Source organism: Lutra lutra, chromosome 1 (genome assembly GCF_902655055.1).
Source record: "Lutra lutra chromosome 1, mLutLut1.2, whole genome shotgun sequence".
In the NCBI taxonomy this organism is placed as follows: domain Eukaryota; kingdom Metazoa; phylum Chordata; class Mammalia; order Carnivora; family Mustelidae; genus Lutra; species Lutra lutra.
Window position 1 is genome coordinate 114,512,149 of NC_062278.1, and position 21,453 is coordinate 114,533,601.

Below are 21,453 nucleotides of genomic sequence, written 5' to 3' on the forward strand. Positions count from 1 at the left end.
CCATGCTTTGAAGTCCAAAGTATTTTCCTCATTCAGTTCATTTGTTTAAAGCCTGCAGTTAATGAATGGTTTTCTCATTTATGCAAATAAAATGAAGCAGCTCTGATTATATCCCGGGCAAAATAGCATCTACTGTATGAATGGCCTTTTAATATTGGAAGAAGCTAATAACTGGCCTGGAATTTCTCTAAAATCTTTTTTTCCCTCACTCCTTCATGCAATGCTGAGAATACCTTGTGGAAAAGGAAACAATACTCATTATTTGTATTTACTTACTACAAGCATCTTCACAACTCTTACTGCTTGAATTCTCTCGTTAATATCTTGAGGTCAGCATTATTGTGTCAGTTAGGGTTTCTGCAGGAAACAGGCAGCACATTTAAACAAGGAAAATTTGAGAAGAGTTTGTTCACAACAGGATTTTTTACACAAGACTGGGTAGAGGGGAATTGTAATGGAAGGTACAACAGCCTGAGACACAGGTCTAAAGAGATAAGGAAGGGAGAGGTTTCCAGAAGTCCAAGAGACAGTCCTGAACAGTTAAATGGGTTGAGAGAAGGAGTGACCTTCACTGGGGGACGTGACCTGGCAAGGCAGGCGGCAGGGGGAATTACCCCGATCTCACTTCCTCTGTTCTTCTAGTCTCTTTCCAAAGTTGCCCATTGCCTGACCTAAACTGAAGCCAGAGACCAGAGGAATTTTTATCTTTTCTAAACAGGTTAACCTCCTGGACTGAAAGTCAAATGAGAAAAGGCAGAGATCGACTCTGGCAAGAGAGACAGAGGTGTAATTACGTTCATTGTAATTATGCACATTGTACAGATTCAGGTCAATAAACTTTGCTCCAGTACACTGTTATTATAACCACTTACTTCAAAGAGAAGGACTCCATGAGGCATACTCAGAAAAACAGTTTTAATCCCCACCTACATGCATTCTAACCCATTCAGTAGGAGCTGCTTCCTACCTCTTAGATAAAAATAAGGGCAGGTGCTAAGGGCTCCACTGGTCCCTTTGAAATAAGAAAGACCCCTCTTGCCACTTTTATTAGAAAACAAACATATATTAGTCATTTGAATAACTATTCTTATATCTTAGCCCAAACCATAAATATAATTGAAGTTTCTCTTCTTCCCTGCTTAGGCCCCATTCAAGTTGTGAAGTTGCAATGGGAAGGGGGTTGCTTGTAGTCAATTTCTTCTTGCCCCTTCCCCTAGGACAGTGGGCTGCCTCTTGCTTCCCTGGTCTTGAGGATGGCAGTGCAGAGAGGCAAAGAAAACTCTGACTCGAATGAGACTTATAACCTGGCTTTATTGCTTTCTGGCCTCAGTAAATGTTCAAAGCTGATTCCTTATCATGGGCTATTCTGGGGGGGGAGGGGCAGTCATCACATAACCCCCATCAGGAACATTGATATAAATATCCTTCCTTCTTGCAGTGCTCTCCCCTGGTAGGTCAGTTTGCCCCTCATCCTCATCCTCCCTTCCCAACTTCTTCAATTGACATCACCACCAGCATCCTAATGAGGTCACCTCACCATCATCCCTGGCAGCAAGGCCCTCAGGGAAGGTGCCTTTCATAGTGAACATCAGGCCAACTCTATCCACAAGCTTGCTCTGCCTCTGCTCCACAGAAAACCCACCCCTTTGGTTCCGGTCACAAACTGAAACAGTTCCTTATGTCACCATCTCTTCATTCTTGTCCGGAGCGAACTCTCAGAGCCTCTTGCTCTTGAGATTTCACAGATGCTGTTCTCTCAGGCCTGCCCTCTTCCATGGGCATATGTCAAGCCATCTAAATTGTTTTCTCGAAGTCTTCCCCACACCCCAGAATAGGAAAGAGGAGGAAAATTACCACTGTTCTCCAATAACTCATTCCACAGAAATTCTCCTTCTTCACCTACTCTATCTACATCTATCCTCTTATTGGATCAAGTTGGGAAAATCAGTTTTTAGGAATCCCCTTTTCAACAACAGCATGAGTCTAGCGTTTCACTTTGGAATGCAAGAAGAAATGCTTGCCACCTACTTCTGTTTTTCCTCAGCTTTTTGAGGTCACAGCCAAAACTGAGATAGAAAAAAAAAATCCCATTTTAACATCCTGGTATATATTTCTTTCTAATCCCTATAACTCCCTAAGAAGATATTATTATCCTCATTTTATTTGCATATTTTCAGGCAGAAAAAATGATTTTCCTGAGATTATCAGCTAGAATGTTAGATGTTTAAGTCCAAGTCCAGTGACTTTACAGATAGATGAAGAAATTAAAGTTCTGCTTCAAAAAGGCACCTATCCAAGAACTGGAACAGCAAGGTTCACTTAGAATGTATGCATTAAATAGTTTTAGAAAAATTATACCAATGATATATGGGTTTCTATCCTAAGCCAGACATTAAATTCAGACTACAGTTGAGAATAGCAATTGCAGTTTCATGTCAGATATGATTGCCCTTCTTGATGACAGTCCCAAAGATTAAAGATAAAAATCCAAACATTTCATATTCCTTCCTAATTAATTGAGAAGCAATGCTACAGACCCAGGCCAACCTAGAAATCTCATGATTTTTGCTATTCCTTTCCAGCTCTTATTTGGTGATGCCCAAAAGATACAGTTCAAAATGGGCTCCATTTCAGAGAAGAAATTCAAGAAAATGATTCAGAGTATGGTGTGTCATTTCCCTACTTCCTTCCTCCTAGTTGAAAAGCCTGGCTATGTAATAGGAGATGCTCTCAAGCATAATGATCCAGGGCCATTGTTCTTCATAACTGTTCTCTGTTGCTGGCCTCTCATCACTGCAGCTCAATACCACAGACTTTTCCTTTTCCTTTGCCTTTGCTCCCTATCCCAACTAGTATATGAATGAGTTTAAAACCTTCTCCCCAGAGCAGCAATATTGATTCCACGGATAGGCTTTGATATGTACATCACCTACTCCCATCCCCAAAAGAAAATTCTAGAAGACATTTTTGTGTAAATCTATTTGCTAGGTAGAAGTTCTGAAAGTTTCATTAGACCCTCACAGAGGTTCATGAGCCAAGCAAATGAAGATCCCCTACGCCTTATCCTAGTGCTTTACAGCAATTTCCAAATCAAGCATGCCTATGTTACTTTACAAAAACTTCAATCTCGTTATTTATTCCAGTGCTTGTGGTTTGTTTCTGCCCATTCCTTGGGATAATACTTTAGAAGGTGACATTATGCTTAGTCAGCACCATCATCATAAATTTAACAGAATCCATTTAAAATTGAATTACTACTTTGAAATAGAATTCCAAGTCATACATCAAATTTCTGCTAAGCAAAGAGTAGCACTTTTTTCCATCTTCCTAAACAGATCCCATTTATTAAGCCTCAAATTTACATGTACAGAAACTCCAGGTAGGGAAAGACTAACTTCTTGTCCTACCCTTGATTCACTCCCTTCTGAAAGAGAAAGCAGTCATTTATCTAACAGGCAAGTTATTGTGGGAGAGTCGAGCATATTTCATTGATTGCCTTTCTTCCTGTTGCTACATGATAACCATGACTAGTGATATAAATTGGTCTAATCCATGCAGGAAATTAGAAAGAAGCCCTTTCAAATGCAGGTGTGAAGCCACATCCTATGTTCAGTCTGATCACTAATAAAAATGACATCTTGATTCTCATGCATTGATCATAGCTTATTTCTTTATTGTTTCTGAATGTGGACTCTGTGGTGGAGGGGACATTGTATATTGGCCCCTAAAAACTACATCATCATTCAGACTTATTGTGGTCCTTCATCCTGATATTCTGGAATTTGAATTTAAAAGGCTAATTTTCTGTTTTAAACACAACTCTTTGGACTTTGATGATAATGCTTTTTCATTCTTTAGAGGGCTTTGCTGAGTCCCTCATTTTAGCCTGTCCTCATACATCAGTCTTTCCAAGTTCATATAGTTATAGCTGTCCTCCTATAGTGATTTCTTCTTCTTTTTTTTTTAAGTTTATTTATTTATTTAAGTAATCTCTATCTCCAGTGAGTGGCTTGAACTCATGACGCTGAGATCAAGAGTCACATGTTCTTCCAACTGAGCCAGCCAGGCTCCCCAGTGTTCAGTCATTGCTTAATTCTATGCCTTAATTATAAATTGCAATAACCAAGATTGGGACCATCATTTGTTTTACTGTTTCCACATTTTCCATAAATTCTTGCAGGAACCCCCAAACTAGATGTGATCTCTTCTCTTGTGGAATTCCAGAGCATTTCGAATCTCACAGTATTAGATATCTTAAAACACTAATAAACACTGATGTTCTCACATAAATTCTGTGCATCAGAATCCAGAAAACTTTTGCCTGAATGCATCTGGCTAAAGGTCTCTCTAAGGATTTCAGTGAAGAAGCTGGCCGGGGCTGCAGTCATCTGGAGGCTATACCATGGCTGGATTATCCATTTCCAAAATGACCCACTCATTATGGCTGATGGCAGGAAGTCTTAGTTCTTCACTGGCAGTTGGCAGGAGGCTTTTAGTTAATTGCTACATAAACCTCTCTATAGGGCTCTTAGAGAGTGTCCTCTGGAAAAGGCAGATGACTTCCCTAATGTAAGTGATCCAAAATAGCAGGGCAAGCTACAATATTTTCATGACTTAGCTTTGGAAGTCACACATCAGTCACAATATACTGCTGGTTACAGAGGTCAGCCCTACTCAGTGCAGAAGGAAACTGTATTATAGTGGTATTATTGGGGTTCATGTTGGAGCCTGGCTACTGTATTCATCTAAGCTGTATGGTATAATAATTTAATAATATGTTTTACTAATCTAGATTACAGAACAATTTAAGGGGCGCCTGGGTGGCTCAGTCAGTTAAACATCTGCATTCAGCTCAGCTCATGATCCCAGGGTCTTGGGATCAAGCCCTGTCTTGGGCTCCCTGCTCAGCAGGGAGCTTGCTAATCCCTCTCCCTCTGCCCCTCTCCTGAGTTTGTTCTCCCTCTATCTCTCTCTCAGATAAATAAATGAAATCTTAAAAAAAGGGGGGAGGGCACCTGGGTGGCTCAGTGAGTTAAAGCCTCTGCCTTCGACTAGGGTCATGGTCTCAGGGTCCTGGGATCGAGCCCCGCATCGGGCTCTCTGCTCAGCAGGGAGCTTGCTTCCGCCTCTCTCTCTGCCTGCCTCTCTGCCTACTTGTGATCTCTGTCTGTTAAAAAAATAAATAAAATCTTTTAAAAAAATAAAATAAAATAAAATAAATCACTGAACTACTTAAAAGAGCATCCTCTATTAACCATTACCATATCTTCCCTTTCTGCATATTACTCAAAGCTGCTGGAGGGGCATGCCCTTGTTGACAGGGCCTAGCATTTTATTGCCCATTTAAGATGTACTGGCAAATCAGACTGTTGTTTTTAGGGAACATTCTCCACACTCTGATTCTTAGGTTTCTTTCCTTGGAACTCAAAATTATAAGCAGGATCAGTAAAAGTTGTTGTTGTAACCAACAATTGGGGGAAAAAATTTACATTCATATGAAATAACTATTAAAATCAATGAAGTTCCAGTCCACAAAATAAGCCTTAAAATTGTTAAAGTCCTGGTTACCATATGGAACATATTTTTACACCATGATATAATTAAATAACAATAAGATAACCAAAACAGAAGGTGCAATCCTCAACTCACTTCATGAGAATGCATTATCTGATCACCAAAACCGTATATGGAGAGAACAAGAAAAAAAATTATAGGACAACTACATTAATGAGAGCAGACACAAATTCCTACAAAAAATTAACAAAACAATTCAAGTAATGTATTAAAAGAACAATACAGCATTATGACGTCCGGTTCATCACAAAAATACAATATAAGGTTGATTTGCTTTGGAAAGTCAATTAACAAAGTTAATAGATTGAAGAAGTAAAGCCACATCACTCAATAGATGCAGAAAAAGCACTCAATAAAATTAAGCATCTATTCATGATCAAAATCACTGATAAACTAATAATAGAAATAGAAGGAAACTTTTTTTTTTTTAACCAAGTAAGGGTCACCTATTAAAAAACCTACAGCACATGTTTTTAAATGATGTCATAACAACAACAAATCCAATAAACTATGGAAGGTCTTTATGGAGAAAATTGCAAATATTCTTGAGAAGTCATGACAGATAACCTAAAGAAAAGATCTTAGATAGAAAGATTTGATAGCATTAAGATTTCAAATCTCTCCAGACCTGTTTATACCTTAGATTCAAAACAATTCAAAGTAAAATTGCAAAAGGATATTCCATGAAACTGAATAAGCTGAATCTAACATTTATAAATAATTGAATATGAATATAAAAAAGACCTTTGTCTCATTCCATAAATAAAAATATAATTTCAAAAGAATTAATAACATAAATGTGAAAAGCAAAACTACAAAAAGAATTTAGTATGAAATAGGAGAATATCCTCATAACATTAGAGCAGAAGTCATTAATAAACAAAAAGTAAAAATACTGATAAATTTAAAAACAATGAAGATTTTCATAAAAGACACAATAAAGAGTAACCACAATGGACAAGGATATTTGCATGTAACTGACAAAATCTAACATTCTGAATATTTCTAACTCTCCTACAAATCAATATTTAAAAGATAAACTAACAGGGGTACCTGGGTGGCTCATTTGGTGAAGTAGACCAATTTTGATTTTGGCTCAAGTCATGATTTTAGGGTCCTGAGATTGAGCCCTGGGCGTGGAAGCTGCTTAAGAGTCTCTTCCTCGCCTGCTGCTTCTCCCCTACCATGTCTCTCCCTCTCTCACTTCTAAAAAAACAATGCACAGAACAAAACAAAACAAAAACTAAACAATAGAAAACAGGTAACAGACTTGAACAGACAGTTCCAAAAGAAGAAATCCAAGTAATCAGTAAACAAAGGAGAAGGGGAGAAACTTATTCAGAAGCAGCAAATAAAACCACAGTGAGACAAAATTATAAATGCTTGAGATCTTGCCATTTGCAGCAACGTGGTTGGACCTAGAGGGTATTACACTAATCGAAGTAAATCAGAGAAAGGCAAATTTCATATGATCTCACACAATTGTGGAATTTAAGAAACAAAACAGATGAACAGAGGGGAAGAGAAGGAAAAACAAAAACAGCACATTGCAAGGGCTGGCCTAGATTTGAAACAACAGGAACTGCCATACTCTGCTCTTGGATATGTAAATTGTTACAACTTTGAAACGGTCTGGCACAATGTAATATAATTAAGTGTAGGCATAGCTGACGATTGTACTTCTAAAAACACACTTGAGAGAAATCCTTAAATGTGCACTAAAGGCAACCCTAAGAAAATTTTCATATGAAGAATACTTAACACCATAAAAGAAAATAACTCAAATTTCCCTCTATGGTAAAATGTCTAAATAAGGTGTTGTATATAAATACAATAAAATATCATATAGCAGGGAAAATAAAGAAATGCAGCTATATATGTCAACGTGGACAAATATCAAAACAAAATATTTGCTGAAAGAAGTCAAGAAAAATTCATACATGGTTTTTTAAAAAATAAAATTAGAGAACCAGCTACACTAAAACAAGAGAGTTTTGAATAATACATAAAGATTATAAGGAAAAGCAAGGGGATGATTAGACCAGAATTCAGTCTACAGATTACTTCTGGGACTGAGGCATAAAAGGGATGCAATTTGGGAGCAAGAACACTGGGGTGTTCTATAGTGTCGCTAATATTCTATTTCTTCATCTGGTGCCAACAGGAATGTTCATTTCATTTTTCTTTTAACTGATCATAGATAAATCTATAGGCTATTTTGTATGTGTGACGTGATTCTCAATAAAACATTTAAATACACATTTCCTAACTGTTGTTTTAGAATGTAAGAAGTTTTTCAGAATCTGCGTTATCAAAGGATATAAATGCTTAAAAAATCCTATTTAACACAAGAAGTATATTTAAGTGGAAAGTTTAAGGTTGTATTTGAAATAACCAATCCATTCTCTTTATTTCAGAATCTTTTAAAATGTAAAAGGTAACATGGATATATATTATAAGCCATGTCATACCATTATATTGTCACAAGAGGGACTAGATAGTCAGAAAGTAGTTTTCCCCTTTGGTCTTAGGAATATTTCAGAATCTTTTAAAATGTAAAAGGTAACATGGATATATATTATAAGCCATGTCATACCATTATATTGTCACAAGAGGGACTAGATAGTCAGAAAGTAGTTTTCCCCTTTGGTCTTAGGAATATTTCACTGTCTTAACATTTATGTTTTACACAATGTTTATTCCTATAAGGGTATGTGTTACAGAGTATAGGACTGTGATATATATTTCATATCAGCAAAAACCTTAAGATAAGTACTAGTATGCCATTTTACTTCTAAATGGATGGAGACTGCATAGAAATTATTTAACTTACAGAGCTATGGTCTTTTTTTTTTTTAATTTAACTGCTTTACAGGAATAATTGTTTTCATTTTGTATTAGTGCTAAAAATTTTAAATACTGAATGGCTTTTCACATGTATCTGTTTATTTATTTTTCTTATTTGATTTCAAGATACATGTGAGCATTTGAAACCAGTCCCAAATTTTAGAAAATGAATCAATGTAATTATGGATCTATGGTTAGGACAAAAACGTTCATATTCAAGTGACCAGTGTTTTTCAAACTCTGCTCTAAGCACTTTTAAGTGTTTCTGGAAGCTCTTACAAAGTCCACAATATAGGACAAGGTGGGACACTTCTTTACACAGACGACTCTTCACTGAACATTTTAGGTACTGAACTCTTTTATAAAGCTTTTATTTGTAGACATAGTAAACTACAAATAGTTTTAAAACCAGTGGACAGGATTGATAGGAAATAATAGTAGAATCGGTTAAAATGTGTAGAATGGGGGCCCCTGGGTGGCTCAGTGGGTTAAAGCCGCTGCCTTCGGCTCAGGTCATGATCTCAGGGTCCTGGGATCGAGTCCCGCATGGGGCTCTCTGCTCAGCAGGGAGCCTGCTTCCCTCTCTCTCTCTCTCTCTGCCTGCCTCTCCGTCTACTTGTGATCTCTCTCTGTCAAATAAATAAATAAAAATCTTAAAAAAAAATGTGTAGAATGATTTCAGGTGTGTTACCTCATTAGCTTTTATCAGGTAATGTATGTTTTATTCACCACTGTATACCCAGTACAGAGAAAAAATATCAATGATTGTGCATAAAGCAATCAAATTTACTTAAGGAATAAGTGTTAAACTGGTCTGAAATATAGGCAGAGCAGCTATTATCTAAATCTCATCAAAAAGGAAAGAGAAGGGATGCCTGGGTGGCTCAGTTGGTTGGACGACTGCCTTTGGCTCAGGTCATGATCCTGGAGTCCCAGGATCGAGTCCCGCATCAGGCTCCCAGCTCCACGGGGAGTCTGCTTCTCTCTCTGACCTTCTCCTCGCTCATGCTCTCTCTCACTGTCTCTCTCTCAAATAAATAAATAAAATCTAAAAAAAAAAAAAAAAAAAAAGGAAAGAGAAGATCAGAATGACAATGGTCCTACAAACGCTTACAGTAGAAGAATCAGGTAGAATCTGTCTTTCATATCCTGGTTCTTAATCAAATTTTGGGGGAAGAATGGAAGGAAGGAACATAAAACGAGGGAAGAAGGAAGGAAAAAAGAATTTATTTTGCTTTCCACCACTACAGCTGCCTCTGAGTTGCTTGAGCAAAAATGATCAATAGTAGAAAAGAAAGAAAAAATGCTGTTTTCATTTATTTTACCTTTATTTTTGAAAAAATGCATTGGTACTCTTTTTTTATTTACATTCAATTAGCCAAGATGTAATACCTCATTAGTTTGCCTTAGTGCTCTTAACTAGTAAATGTTCTGTTCTAATTTATAATGATGCATGAGACCATCATACTTTCCTCTTAAAAAGCAGAAGTGTGGGCGGTGTGGCGGCGACGGCCTCGCGAAGGTTCCAGAGGCGCCGCGTGCGGGAGGCGGGCCGGGTCTCGCGCCGGGTCGGGTGTGCGCGCAGGCTTTGGGGTACTGCGACTCGTGCGCGTGGGGCCGGCGTCCGGGAAAGCGCGTTCGGTGTGGTGTTTCCTGTTCTCTCCCCTGCCCGTCTGCAGCTCGGGCCTTGCTTGATCAGCCCGACCATGGCTTCAGCTTTGGAAGAGCTACAGAAAGATCTAGAAGAGGTAAAGGTGTTGCTGGAAAAGACCTCTAGAAAAAGAGTACGTGATGCCCTTACAGCTGAAAAATCCAAGATTGAGACAGAGATCAAGAACAAGATGCAGCAGAAATCACAGAGAAAAGCAGAACTTCTTGACAATGAAAAGCCAGCTGCTGTGGTTGCTCCCATTACAACAGGATATACAGTGAAAATCAGTAATTACGGATGGGATCAGTCAGATAAGTTCGTGAAAATCTACATTACCTTAACTGGAGTTCATCAAGTCCCCACTGAGAACGTGCAGGTGCACTTCACAGAGAGGTCATTTGATCTTTTGGTAAAGAATCTAAATGGGAAGAGTTACTCCATGATTGTGAACAATCTTTTAAAACCCATCTCTGTGGAAGGCAGTTCAAAAAAAGTCAAGACAGATACTGTTCTTATCTTATGTAGAAAGAAAGCAGAAAACACACGGTGGGACTACCTGACTCAGGTTGAAAAAGAATGCAAAGAGAAAGAAAAGCCCTCCTATGACACTGAAACAGATCCTAGTGAGGGATTAATGAATGTTCTAAAGAAAATTTATGAAGATGGAGATGATGATATGAAGCGAACCATTAATAAAGCCTGGGTGGAATCAAGAGAGAAGCAAGCCAAAGGAGACACAGAATTTTAAGACTTTAAAGTCATTTTGGGAACTGTGATGTGGAAATAATGATGTTTCCAAGGAGGAAATGTTGGTGAGCTGCACAGATAAATTTGACAAATAACTACTTACACAGCCTTCTTCTAAGTAAAGGCAGTGAATTTGCCCATTTCCTCCTGGAAGATTTATTTAAATAAAATATGCTTATTAAACACTTCCTCCAAAGATGGTTTCCTTAGTAATCTGGGCATTTTGTTCAAAAAAGGATAATATCGTATTCTTGTGTGAAATGTAAAACAGCAAGTCTTGCCTAATGATAATGCCACATTGTGTGTATTTTTGTTCAGCTAAGAGGTAGAAAACAAAAGTTCTTGTTTGCGTATAAGTTCCTGATTATCAGCTCTCACCATTGTAAGAGTAAGGAAAAAAAAAAACCTGAATTTTTGCAAAAAAAAAAAAAAAAAAAAAGCAGAAGTGTGACTTTTCCTGCCACCATCCAACCCGCAGGTGCTTTGGGAGGTTAGTTCACATGTGTGGCACTACTCTCTTTCCCAGCTGCCATTTCCTTCCCCTTCTCACCAGTCCTTTAAACACCCAAAGGGGTTGGTTTCTCACTTCCTCTTCTTACTTGTCTGGAACTTCTCCTGAGCACTCTCCTCCACCCTGAGGCGGCTTCTATCTTACCCTTTTCCTGGACTTACGATGGAGGTAGTCAGTATAGGAATTGAAAGGTTCAAGGAATAAAAAATCCTATCAAGTCTGATTTTTTAAAAAATATATATATCAATAATGTTACCCTCAGACATAAGCTCTAAATTACACAGATATATTCATATGTTATTGTTATGGTAATAAATTACCTTAAGCTTCTGGACTTAGAACAACACACATTTATTGTCTCACAATTCTATAGGCCGGATGTCCAATATAACCTCAGCAGTCGCCATATACCAATCTACACAACTTTTCTCCTTTCCAGTTAGGGACAGCCATGTGATTGATTGTTAGGCACTGTGTAGCCTCTAAAATTGTCCCTGCTAGCTGCTCTATGCTTTCTTTTGCCTGATCTGCCAGCTAGCTATGGAAGAAGTCAAGAGGTCACTGGGCTGCTCTCCTTGGAGGTTCTAGAGGAGAATTCATTTCCTACTCATTCTGGTTGTTGGAAGACTTCAGTCTGTTTTGGTTATAGGACAGAATTCCGTCTGTTTTGGTTCTCTTTTGAGAACTTCTAGCAGTCAAAGCATTCCTTTTTTTTTTTTTTTTTTTAAGATTTATTTATTTGAGAGAGAGAGCATATACAAGAAGAGGGGAAGGGGCTGAAGGAAAGGGAGAGAGAGAATTCTCAAGCAACTGCCCACTGAGGGCAGAGCAGACACAGGGACCCTGAGATCATGACCTGAGCAGAAATCAGGAGTCAGAGGCCCAACTGAGTGCGCCACCCAGGCGCCCCTACCATTCCTTTGTTCTTGATTCTTTCCTTCATCCTCAAGGCCAGGGGTGGTGGGGTAAGTCCTTCTCAGTGTGCAGCTCTCTGACCAACCCACTCTTCTTCAGTCATCTTCCACTGTTACAGAGACTGGACTAGATTGGACCTACCTAGACAACCCAAGATAATCTTTTCATCTCAAGGTCCTTTTTAATTCTATCGGTAAAGTCTCTTTTGCTGTGTAAGGTGACATACTTGTGAATTCTGTGGATTATGGTGTGGACATCCTTGAGGAGACCTTATTCTTACTACTACAAAGGAAATAACTGTTTAAAATCAAAGTCTATAAATCGTATGAATAAAAATAAAAAATATGAGTTTTTTTTCTTTTTCCAATAATAATTATTTATAATTACATCAGCATACTTAAGCACTGGTGATATACATATTTCCTATGTCTCATCAACATTTATTTTACACTAATTTTACTAATCCCCTTTGATTATCAAGTTGAAAAATATGTAGTCCACATCGTATGCAAAAATCCAGAAGTACAAATGATGAGCCTCACTGAAGAAGGTATGTTTTTCAGAAATGTGAAGAGTAGGGGCGCCTGGGTGGCTCACTGGGTTAAGCCTCTGCCTTCGGCTCAGGTCATGATCTCAGGCTCCTGGGATCGAGGCCCGCATCCAGCTCTCTGCTCATCAGGGAGCCTGCTTCCTCCTCTCTCTCTCTGCCTGCCTCTCTGTCTACTTGTGATCTCTCTCTGTCAAATAAATAAATTTAAAAAAATTAAAAAAAAAAGAAATGTAAGAGTAGCAGAGGTATGACTAAGTTAAGGATAAACACTAAATATTTTTTTTTTCCTGGATTTTCCTCTATTGATCAAACTGTTGTTTAGCAGACAGCCTTTTAAAATCATATATATGGTGCTATCTGCATTGACTTGCAAAACCAAGAGCCAGCCTGTAAAGGCAGATGGATGTGAATCGACAGAAAAGAACGCTGAATTAGGTAAAAACAAACAAACAAACAAATAAAAAATATAACATGGCCCTGTGCCTGGTTCCTACAGTATCATTGAGGGATAAGTTCCAAATCAGGTTCTTGCCTATTTTTATCATCATTGTCTACACAGTACTAAGCACAGTGCCTGGCATATATAAAGCATTAAGTAAATATTAATAACAATCAAATTTATTAGTTTGATTACAGTCAAGCTGTGTTTATGGAATGTTCTATGTGTAAGATACAGTAATAAAAATATTCCATGTTTCCGTTATTCTCTATATTTCTCAGAGCTTTTAAATTAATTATTTACCTAATAGTGATATGAGGAACACTGATTAGACCTGGTAGTTAAGGTAAAAACTTGGTGTCAGTAAAAATGAGAGATTTTTCCCCCTCTACTTATTTACATTAAATCATTACTCATCTGAGAGTACTAGGATTTTGACTTGGTAGAATGAAGGGATGGCAATAGCAAATCAAATTAATATGTTTCTTCTTTCTAAAGGGAGATTTTACAAAACATAAAAGCTAGAAATCATCTGGTCTTAATAATGAAACTAATTTTTTCCAAATAATATTTGACAAAGAGAATATGTGACAGACATAGACCATTGTGTACAAAGCTTCCCTGGCTAAAATCCAAGTGAAGACATGAGAAGCACACTTAGTCCACAGTCAGTTTTAGCATCAGCACTCTCTCCTCCCCCACCACCATTCTTGCCTAGAAGAGCCATTCTGAGTCAGAGATTGGGGAAAAAAACTGACCTAGTGTAGTTGTTATCCATTAACAGAGGAATACACCAACATTTGAAGAGAGAAAGGGACTTACCCAAGCTAAACACTTAACAGATTGGTATGCTAATAAGACTCCGCTTTTCATCTGCACTGTTGGGTTTTGGATAAGTAACTTAATTTCTCAAAGCTTCAGATTCCTCGGATATAAAAATGGAGGCAGTTAGACCCACTTGACTGATATCCAAAGAATAAGAGATACTGTCTGGCACATAGTGGGTGGTAGTGAATGATAACTATCATGTGTATTCCACCTCCCAAAGAAAACCCCCAGATCTGCAAGAAATAAAAGAGCATAACTCATTAATTGATAACTTGGAGTTTAGCTTAAAAATAATCTCCTTGGTTTGTTTCAGGAAAGTAGTAGATCATCCAAAGAGACGATTCGGTATTCCTGTGGATCGGATTGGTGGAAACCGTCTCTCAAATTCCAGAGGGTAATTGATTCTAACCATGAGTACAATTCAGGTATGTAACAGTATATGCAAGCTTCTGATTAACATTTCACAATGAGTTCATTGATCCATCTTGATTTATAAATTGCCCTTTTAATTTCCTAGCTTATAAATTCACTGTTTCAACTTTTCTGTACTCAATTAGTATATTGATGCAAGTAACTTAAATGACATTTAAAAAGCAAAGGAATGTCCTAGATCTACTTCACCATTAAAAAGAAGATTCAATTATCCCCACAGATTCTCATATAATTAGGGGATACTAATATATGAACAATGTTTAAAATTCTGACGTATTAATCACTTTCGTACATGCACATAACTGTGTAGTAACCCCTCTATTATAAGGAAGACACATTTCAGTGACACACACCATTTTGTTGCCAAAACTACATTCCCAGATTTATGATAACACAGAACACAGGCGAGAGAATGGGGTAGCAAGAAGAGTTTTGGTCATGGAATCATAACACCTACTCCAAATCCTGGCTCTGTCACTCATTTGTTCATTATCTTGTTTCCATATCTTATTTCTCTACATCTTGTTCATTTAAATAGTAACATATTAGTATTGTGAGAATTAAATTAGATGTGTGTTGGGCACACAGGACATGCCAGTAATCTTAGATTTATAGTTCTGAAAATTTACTCTGTGCTGGGCCCTATACTTTGTGCTATGTACATACTGCTTCATTTAATCATCCTTTTCCCTAAAGTAGGTCCTGTTGCTGTCTCCAGTATCTTGAGAAGTAGTGCAGTGTAAGGGGTAAAAGTGACAGCTGGAGAGGCCAGTGTTGTGGGTCAAATCCCGGTTGTTCTACCTGTTAGCTGTGGGACCTTGGTTAAATTCTAAAATTCCCCTCCATAAATGGGAGGATAATAACGAAGTTCCATCACACTACATTGTCCAGAGAACTAAATGCATTGATACATATTAAACATTTAGAATAGTGTCTGACATGTAAATATTCAATAATCATCATTATTATTATACTATATTATATAATATTAGTATTATACAATAATAGAAAGCGTAGATATATTAACTCACAATGCCATAGAGCTAGTGACATAAGTAGCATTTAAATCCAGAAAGATCAAATTCTGAGTTTATATTTTCAAAAGTATATTTAGCCATACATAGTATATATTTTAGATTTTTTTTTCTTAATTTGTCACAGAGAGAGATCACAAGTAGGCAGAGAGGCAGGCAGAGGGGGAAGCAGGCTCTCCGCTGAGCAGAGAGCCCGATGCGGGGCTCAATCCCAGGACCCTGGGATCATGACCTGAGCCAAAGACAGAGGCTTAACCCACTGAGCCACCCAGGTACCCCCATATTATGTATTTTAAACGTGAAATGTTAAACATAAAATCTAGGCAATGTATTTTTTCTCAGTAAAGCTTACAAGAGGATGCATCCTCCATCCCAGGCAGATGAGACAAACTGGAACTGTTTTGACAGTTTCAAGCATGACTTTCATGCTTTTTATTTCTCTCAGGATGATCCTTTGACCAAGGATGCAGAGTCCCCCAAAACATCACATTAACCCTGAACCTCTCAGTTTAAGTCATGCCTGTTTGTTCTCTTCATCAAATGCCCTAAACCACAGTGAGAAGTGAATATTTTACTTCAACTTTCTTATTCTCAGAATGACTTAGTTAAAAGAATTTTTTTTTTCACCATGGAGCTTTTGATCAATGAAGTTATGAAGTTACTGAATGTCCACAGATATAAGAGGACCTACTTAGTATGTGAAGAACAATATATTTTGAGCAGTACCATCTTCAAAATGCAGATTGAACTTTCTTTTTGTCTAGAGATATACCAAGTATGGTTACTCTTCAGTATTGTTAAAAATCACCACATTATATTTGAGTAGGATCTAATTAATTGCTATTAAAAACTGAGTTACTCCTTGAAATCAGGATCACAATCCTCCAGTTTCTTGATGTGTTGAGAACATTCTGACACTGAGATTAAAACAATTAAGTTTGATTAGTTTCTATGGAACTCTACCATCTTGGATACCCTGGATTATCACCATTCTAGTATTTCTGAATTAAACCATAACAGGTTATGATTTAAAAAAAAAATACGTGCAGGAAACTCTTTTTCATTTACATTTTCATATGAAGTTTCAGACCATGTAAACTCCTGATAGCCACTGAACTATGGCAAGGTATTTGAATTAATATAATGTCTCCTGAATCACTATGGGTGAAATCCAAACTCATATATTATATCCTTCATCTAATAGGCTTTGGTAAGTATGATGACAACCACTGTTCTTATTACTGAAGATTCAAGATAGTCATATCACAACATAATAGATTTAGAATAAAATCTAACATCATGTATTTTTTCTTTCCCTTTGTCAATCATTGCAGGGGCACCCATCAACCATTAGGTTTCTAGTCATTATTTCCTGCCACTGTCACCAAGGTTTTTCAGATGCTTTCTTACTTTCTCATGTGAAGTTTTAGGTTTTCAGTTTATGAATAATAAAAAATAAAAATAAATATGTCTAATTTCCATTTAACTTCTCAAAATCATTTTCTGGTACACTGTTTCTTATTCTTAATGACTGATTAAATCACTAAGAGATTCAAAAACATAGTCTCATTTAATCCTACCCTTTTGTTTTTTAATAAATGAGGACACTGGGTCTGTGAGTGGAAAACAATTTGCTCAAAATTTTACACTCTCAGACAGGCAAGATCCAGAGCCCAGGTCTCTGGATTTCTAAGCCAGCATTCTCTTCATGACCTAGAAGGTCTTCAGGAGGTTAAGTTGTCATTGCTGGATGCCAACTTCTCTGCTTACACATTTCTAAAACAAACAGAAGCAGTGTGTCAGACTTTGTGAAAATCTTTGTTCCACTTTTGTGGGAGTTAATGTATACTCTTTTAAAGAAGGTTTATTTGTGGGTTTTCACCTTCTGGGTTTCACAAGTCTTCACCCTAAAAGTGAAACTGGTTCTAATCATGGAAGTTTTGTGTGGTTTGAGTTTAGATGTAGATACAGCTGCTGTATTATACCTAGTTTTCAGAACAAATGTTAACCTCTTCCCAGTATGTGTTTTGGAAAAGAAGATAACCTGGTATTTACAACAATGTCTTCCTCAAATCATTAACATATTTGATCACAATTTTGAGTTTTTTTATAGGTGTCAGCTCTAAGCAACTCAAATTCAGAGAGGGATTTTGTCTAAGATTTTGCAGCTTGTCTAAATGCGGTTAACAATTTCTAAGTCTCTACAATTGAAAACAGGATACCTTCATGATGAGATTGGGTAGAAATAGGACTACTAATTATGCTACCTCTTGCTGCCACATGCGCTAAGATTTTTAATAATACAAGGCACATGTTGATGTATTATATTGACAATTTTTTAAATTTTAGACCAATATTGATGTACTATCATTCAAACATATTAACAGAACTCTTGAAGAGCAGAAAAAAATTATGTTTAAATGCCAGCATTATGCTTGGTCCCTTTAAGAGAGCAAAATATACAAAATTATCAATGTGTTATAGCAATAAACAAAGTAATAGTTAGATTTTCTTTATTTCCTTTTTATGTCATGGCAACATCCTTGAACCAAGATTTAAAACTGAAAAGAAATAGAATATAGCAGGTACCCAAAGAAAGGAACCATGGCTTGAGAATAGGGAACGGCTTATACATTGAAGATGTTCTTTTTAATGTGTTTTGATCTGAAATGATCACTTTGCATTATTGTCTTTGCAATTAAAATATGTCCCAGAAAAAAGTCTATAATGAAACATCATGTAGAGTTTCAGCTCTTCTCAACTGAAGTTGATGGTATTCCCCTTATCTATGGAGTTTTCCGTAGCTGTAACAATTTCAACTTTCCTTTTTACAGACACAACTTCTCCGGTGAAATGTCACAGAAACATGGAAGATGCTTCAGTGAAGTTCTTTACACTCAGTAATGATTCAACATTCAAGGAACTGGCCTTCTGCAAATCCTTTCCACAGTTTGAACTTCAGTCCATCACATCACAGTATTGTTATAACTTCAATTAAATTATGCAGACCACTTCAATGCATGGATATTTTTTTAAATATATATTTTAGTTAATGGGAATGGTTCCCTAGCTCCAAACCTTGCTTTTCTAAGAAACAGTCAAAACACACTATACATGAAATGCTTTCTATATGCATTTACAATTTACATTTATGCAGCTGAAGAATAATAACTGGAGACTGATTTTTTTTTTCTGTACAACTTAGGTACAGTCTGTTTGCTCATTACTGAGAGATGAGGAAAGACAATGCTGTATACGTTCTCTTAAATATTTGATTTCTTTTGTATACTTTGTGAGCCTCTTGGGTAATGATTATGAAATTAGGCTTGTCTTAGCATATTCACATTTCAGTGAGGTTCAGCCACATAAAACATAGCCCCAGTTCTAGAAATAAAAGAAGAATGATTTATAAGTATGGGATAAAAAAAACAGCTAGTAATTAAACCCATCAATGTTATTCTTCCAAAGAATTGAGAAAATACTTGTAGTTCAGAGCATAGTGACAGAATTAGGAAGTGAAGGATATCATTCATTTGTCAAGTTTGGAGATCTCATGTCCTCTAACAACTGTTCTTTTCTCTAAATTACAACTGGTAGTTAATTAAGAGCAGCAGCGGCTAATTACGAGAACAACAGATTGTAAAGAACACAGGAGTAACAGATGAAATTATTGGGGAAAAGCAAAGAATCACTCAGTAGTAAACCACTAGAATAGTCTGGAATTCATTAAATACATATAATTTTAGCATGGTACTTTTTGGCATAGTACAATAAGCCGTCATCTTGATGGTACTGACTCACACAAGAAACTGATTGGTTTCATATACTCTGTTTAATAAGGCATTGAAAAGTATAATGTGTTTAAGAATTATTTCTTTGAAATGATTCATATTATTTTTAATTGATCTATCAAAGCATAAAGTCTCATATTCTGGAAAGCTCAGTTCTCAACAATAGATGTGATGTTACTGCAACTTAGGTAGATAAGCCCATGATGCATTGGGTATGCTTTCAGAATACATAGATAACTTATCTCTTGAATCAGACATTTAGGATGAGTTAGCAAAAGTTCATAAAGGCTCTGGAAAACACTTCTTTCAACCCTCATAATCGCTATCAAACAGACATGATTTATTGGAGGAAAAAAGTTTCGTCAGTAGGACAGAGGTTTATTTTAGCATTAAAAGGAAGAATGTCATGAGAAAGTATATTCATATCTCAAGGGGAGAAAAATGGGTAGTTGTTAATTTTGACTAAAAAGTGAATAAATGTATGATTCAAAGAGTAAAATGAACTCAAAGAAACATAAAAATGACATGTACACTTAGAATACGAGTGGCTTTATACGTATATTCTTAGTTTTGGGAAAATTGTTCCAACTACTAAAAATCTTCAAATTTAAGTTTGCAAAAAACACAATAAATGAACAATTCTGTTAACTGTAATAGATGGGCTATAACAAAGAGAAATGAATTTTGAGAGAGCTAACTAATTCTGTTTTTCATAAACTTGCATTAAAAAGCTAGCAGGAGCACAGGGACAAATATCCTGTAGAACTCACTATTTGAAAACTATTTAAGAAGTTAGAATGTCTCGGGGCGCCTGGGTGGCTCAGTGGGTTAAGCCGCTGCCTTCGGCTCAGGTCATGATCCCAGGTCCTGGGTTCGAGCCCCGCATAGGGCTTTCTGCTCAGCAGGGAGCCTGCTTCCTCCTCTCTCTCTGCCTGCCTCTCTGCTTACTTGTGATTTCTCTCTGTCAAATAAATAAATAAAATCTTTAAAAAAAAAAAAAGAAGTTAGAATGTCTCTTGCCACTTTTCCCCAAACTTCTGTTGAATTATAAAAAATGTATTTATATTCCTTGGAAGTTCTTTCTTCCCTTTTTCTCCATCTGGATATTTGTAAGGTTCTAATCCAACTGGGTGCTGCTGCTTCCTGCATTGACAAAAGGTATTAAAGCCTACATCAGCCTAAAATTTTCTCATGGTGAAGATTTAAAGTCAAATTAAATAAATTGATTTCCTCTCACCTTTATTTTTTAATGCAAAGTTATAGTTATGGCATTCGGTCTAATTAAAATCAGAGGTCACGATATATGGATTTATACTCTATTCTAATCTATAATGCATTTATCTCATAATATATACCCAAGTCTTCAATGAACAAAAAGAGAAAAATGTTTTCTCCCCTTAAGACCATTTTATTTCATATTTTAATTTTTACCACTACTTTATACAAAGTAGAAAACAAGTCAACAGTACCCTAGTTTGAAATAAGGCATTCTTTTAACACCACAAGAAATTAAAACATAATTTCTATTAAGGATGTGATGAGTCATCTCATTCATTTGTGAAGCTTCACAGAGCACATTGTAAACATGGATTTCCGTGTTCTGGCATCAATCACATAACTAATTTTTCATGAGGGATTTCTTTCCTGGTTACATCGTCTCAAAATCTTCTCACACTACAAAAAGTCTAGCAAATTCTACCTTTAATCTACAGATAGTTTTAGGGAATTAAATTTCTCAAAGCAAACTATTAAAAGATGATTTAACGGATTCTTCTAAAAGGAAGAAGTAGCAAAAGCTTTTTTGAGTGACCTTACCCTTGAAGGTTCAAAATGCCTGCATATTGTTTAACTGTTTCAAAGTTAATAAACATGAGATGGTGAATGCAGTAGTTTTTGTCTTTCTTTATAACAATATTATGTTTGTGTTTACAACTAATATAAATATATGGGAATAATTAGCTATTACTGAGCAACTGGTATTTGTGCACATTTGAGTGGCTCTTAACAAGTATACAAATAGCTCTATAGAGATATGACTCAACTTGGTTTGTTTTATGTTTTTTTAACTTAATATTGTTCATCCTCTCTTATGAGATAGTTTTCTCTTTAAGCAGCACAAAATTAATATTATGTA

At 36.5% G+C, this 21,453-nt stretch overlaps 2 protein-coding genes across 4 annotated transcripts in view; both read left to right on the forward strand.

Moving 5' to 3' along the window:
- The window catches only part of OSTN (osteocrin), a 60,898-nt gene extending 41,386 nt beyond the window's left edge, over window positions 1-19,512 (forward strand). For 2 of the 3 annotated variants that reach the window (XM_047732990.1, XM_047732981.1), the window contains exons 4-5: window positions 14,376-14,472; window positions 18,363-19,512. In XM_047732990.1, the coding sequence (XP_047588946.1) occupies window positions 14,376-14,460 (85 nt within the window). In that variant the 3' untranslated portion in view covers window positions 14,461-14,472; window positions 18,363-19,512. Of the gene's footprint in view, window positions 1-14,375; window positions 14,488-18,362 lie in introns of all 3 variants that reach the window. The other variant, XM_047732998.1, reaches the window with a different exon arrangement.
- On the forward strand, window positions 9,921-11,212 carry LOC125102160 (calcyclin-binding protein). The gene has a single exon (XM_047732966.1). The coding sequence runs from the start codon at window positions 10,128-10,130 to the stop codon at window positions 10,818-10,820; it is 693 nt and encodes a 230-aa protein (XP_047588922.1). The 5' UTR covers window positions 9,921-10,127; the 3' UTR covers window positions 10,821-11,212.
- Window positions 19,513-21,453: the final 1,941 nt, after the last annotated feature.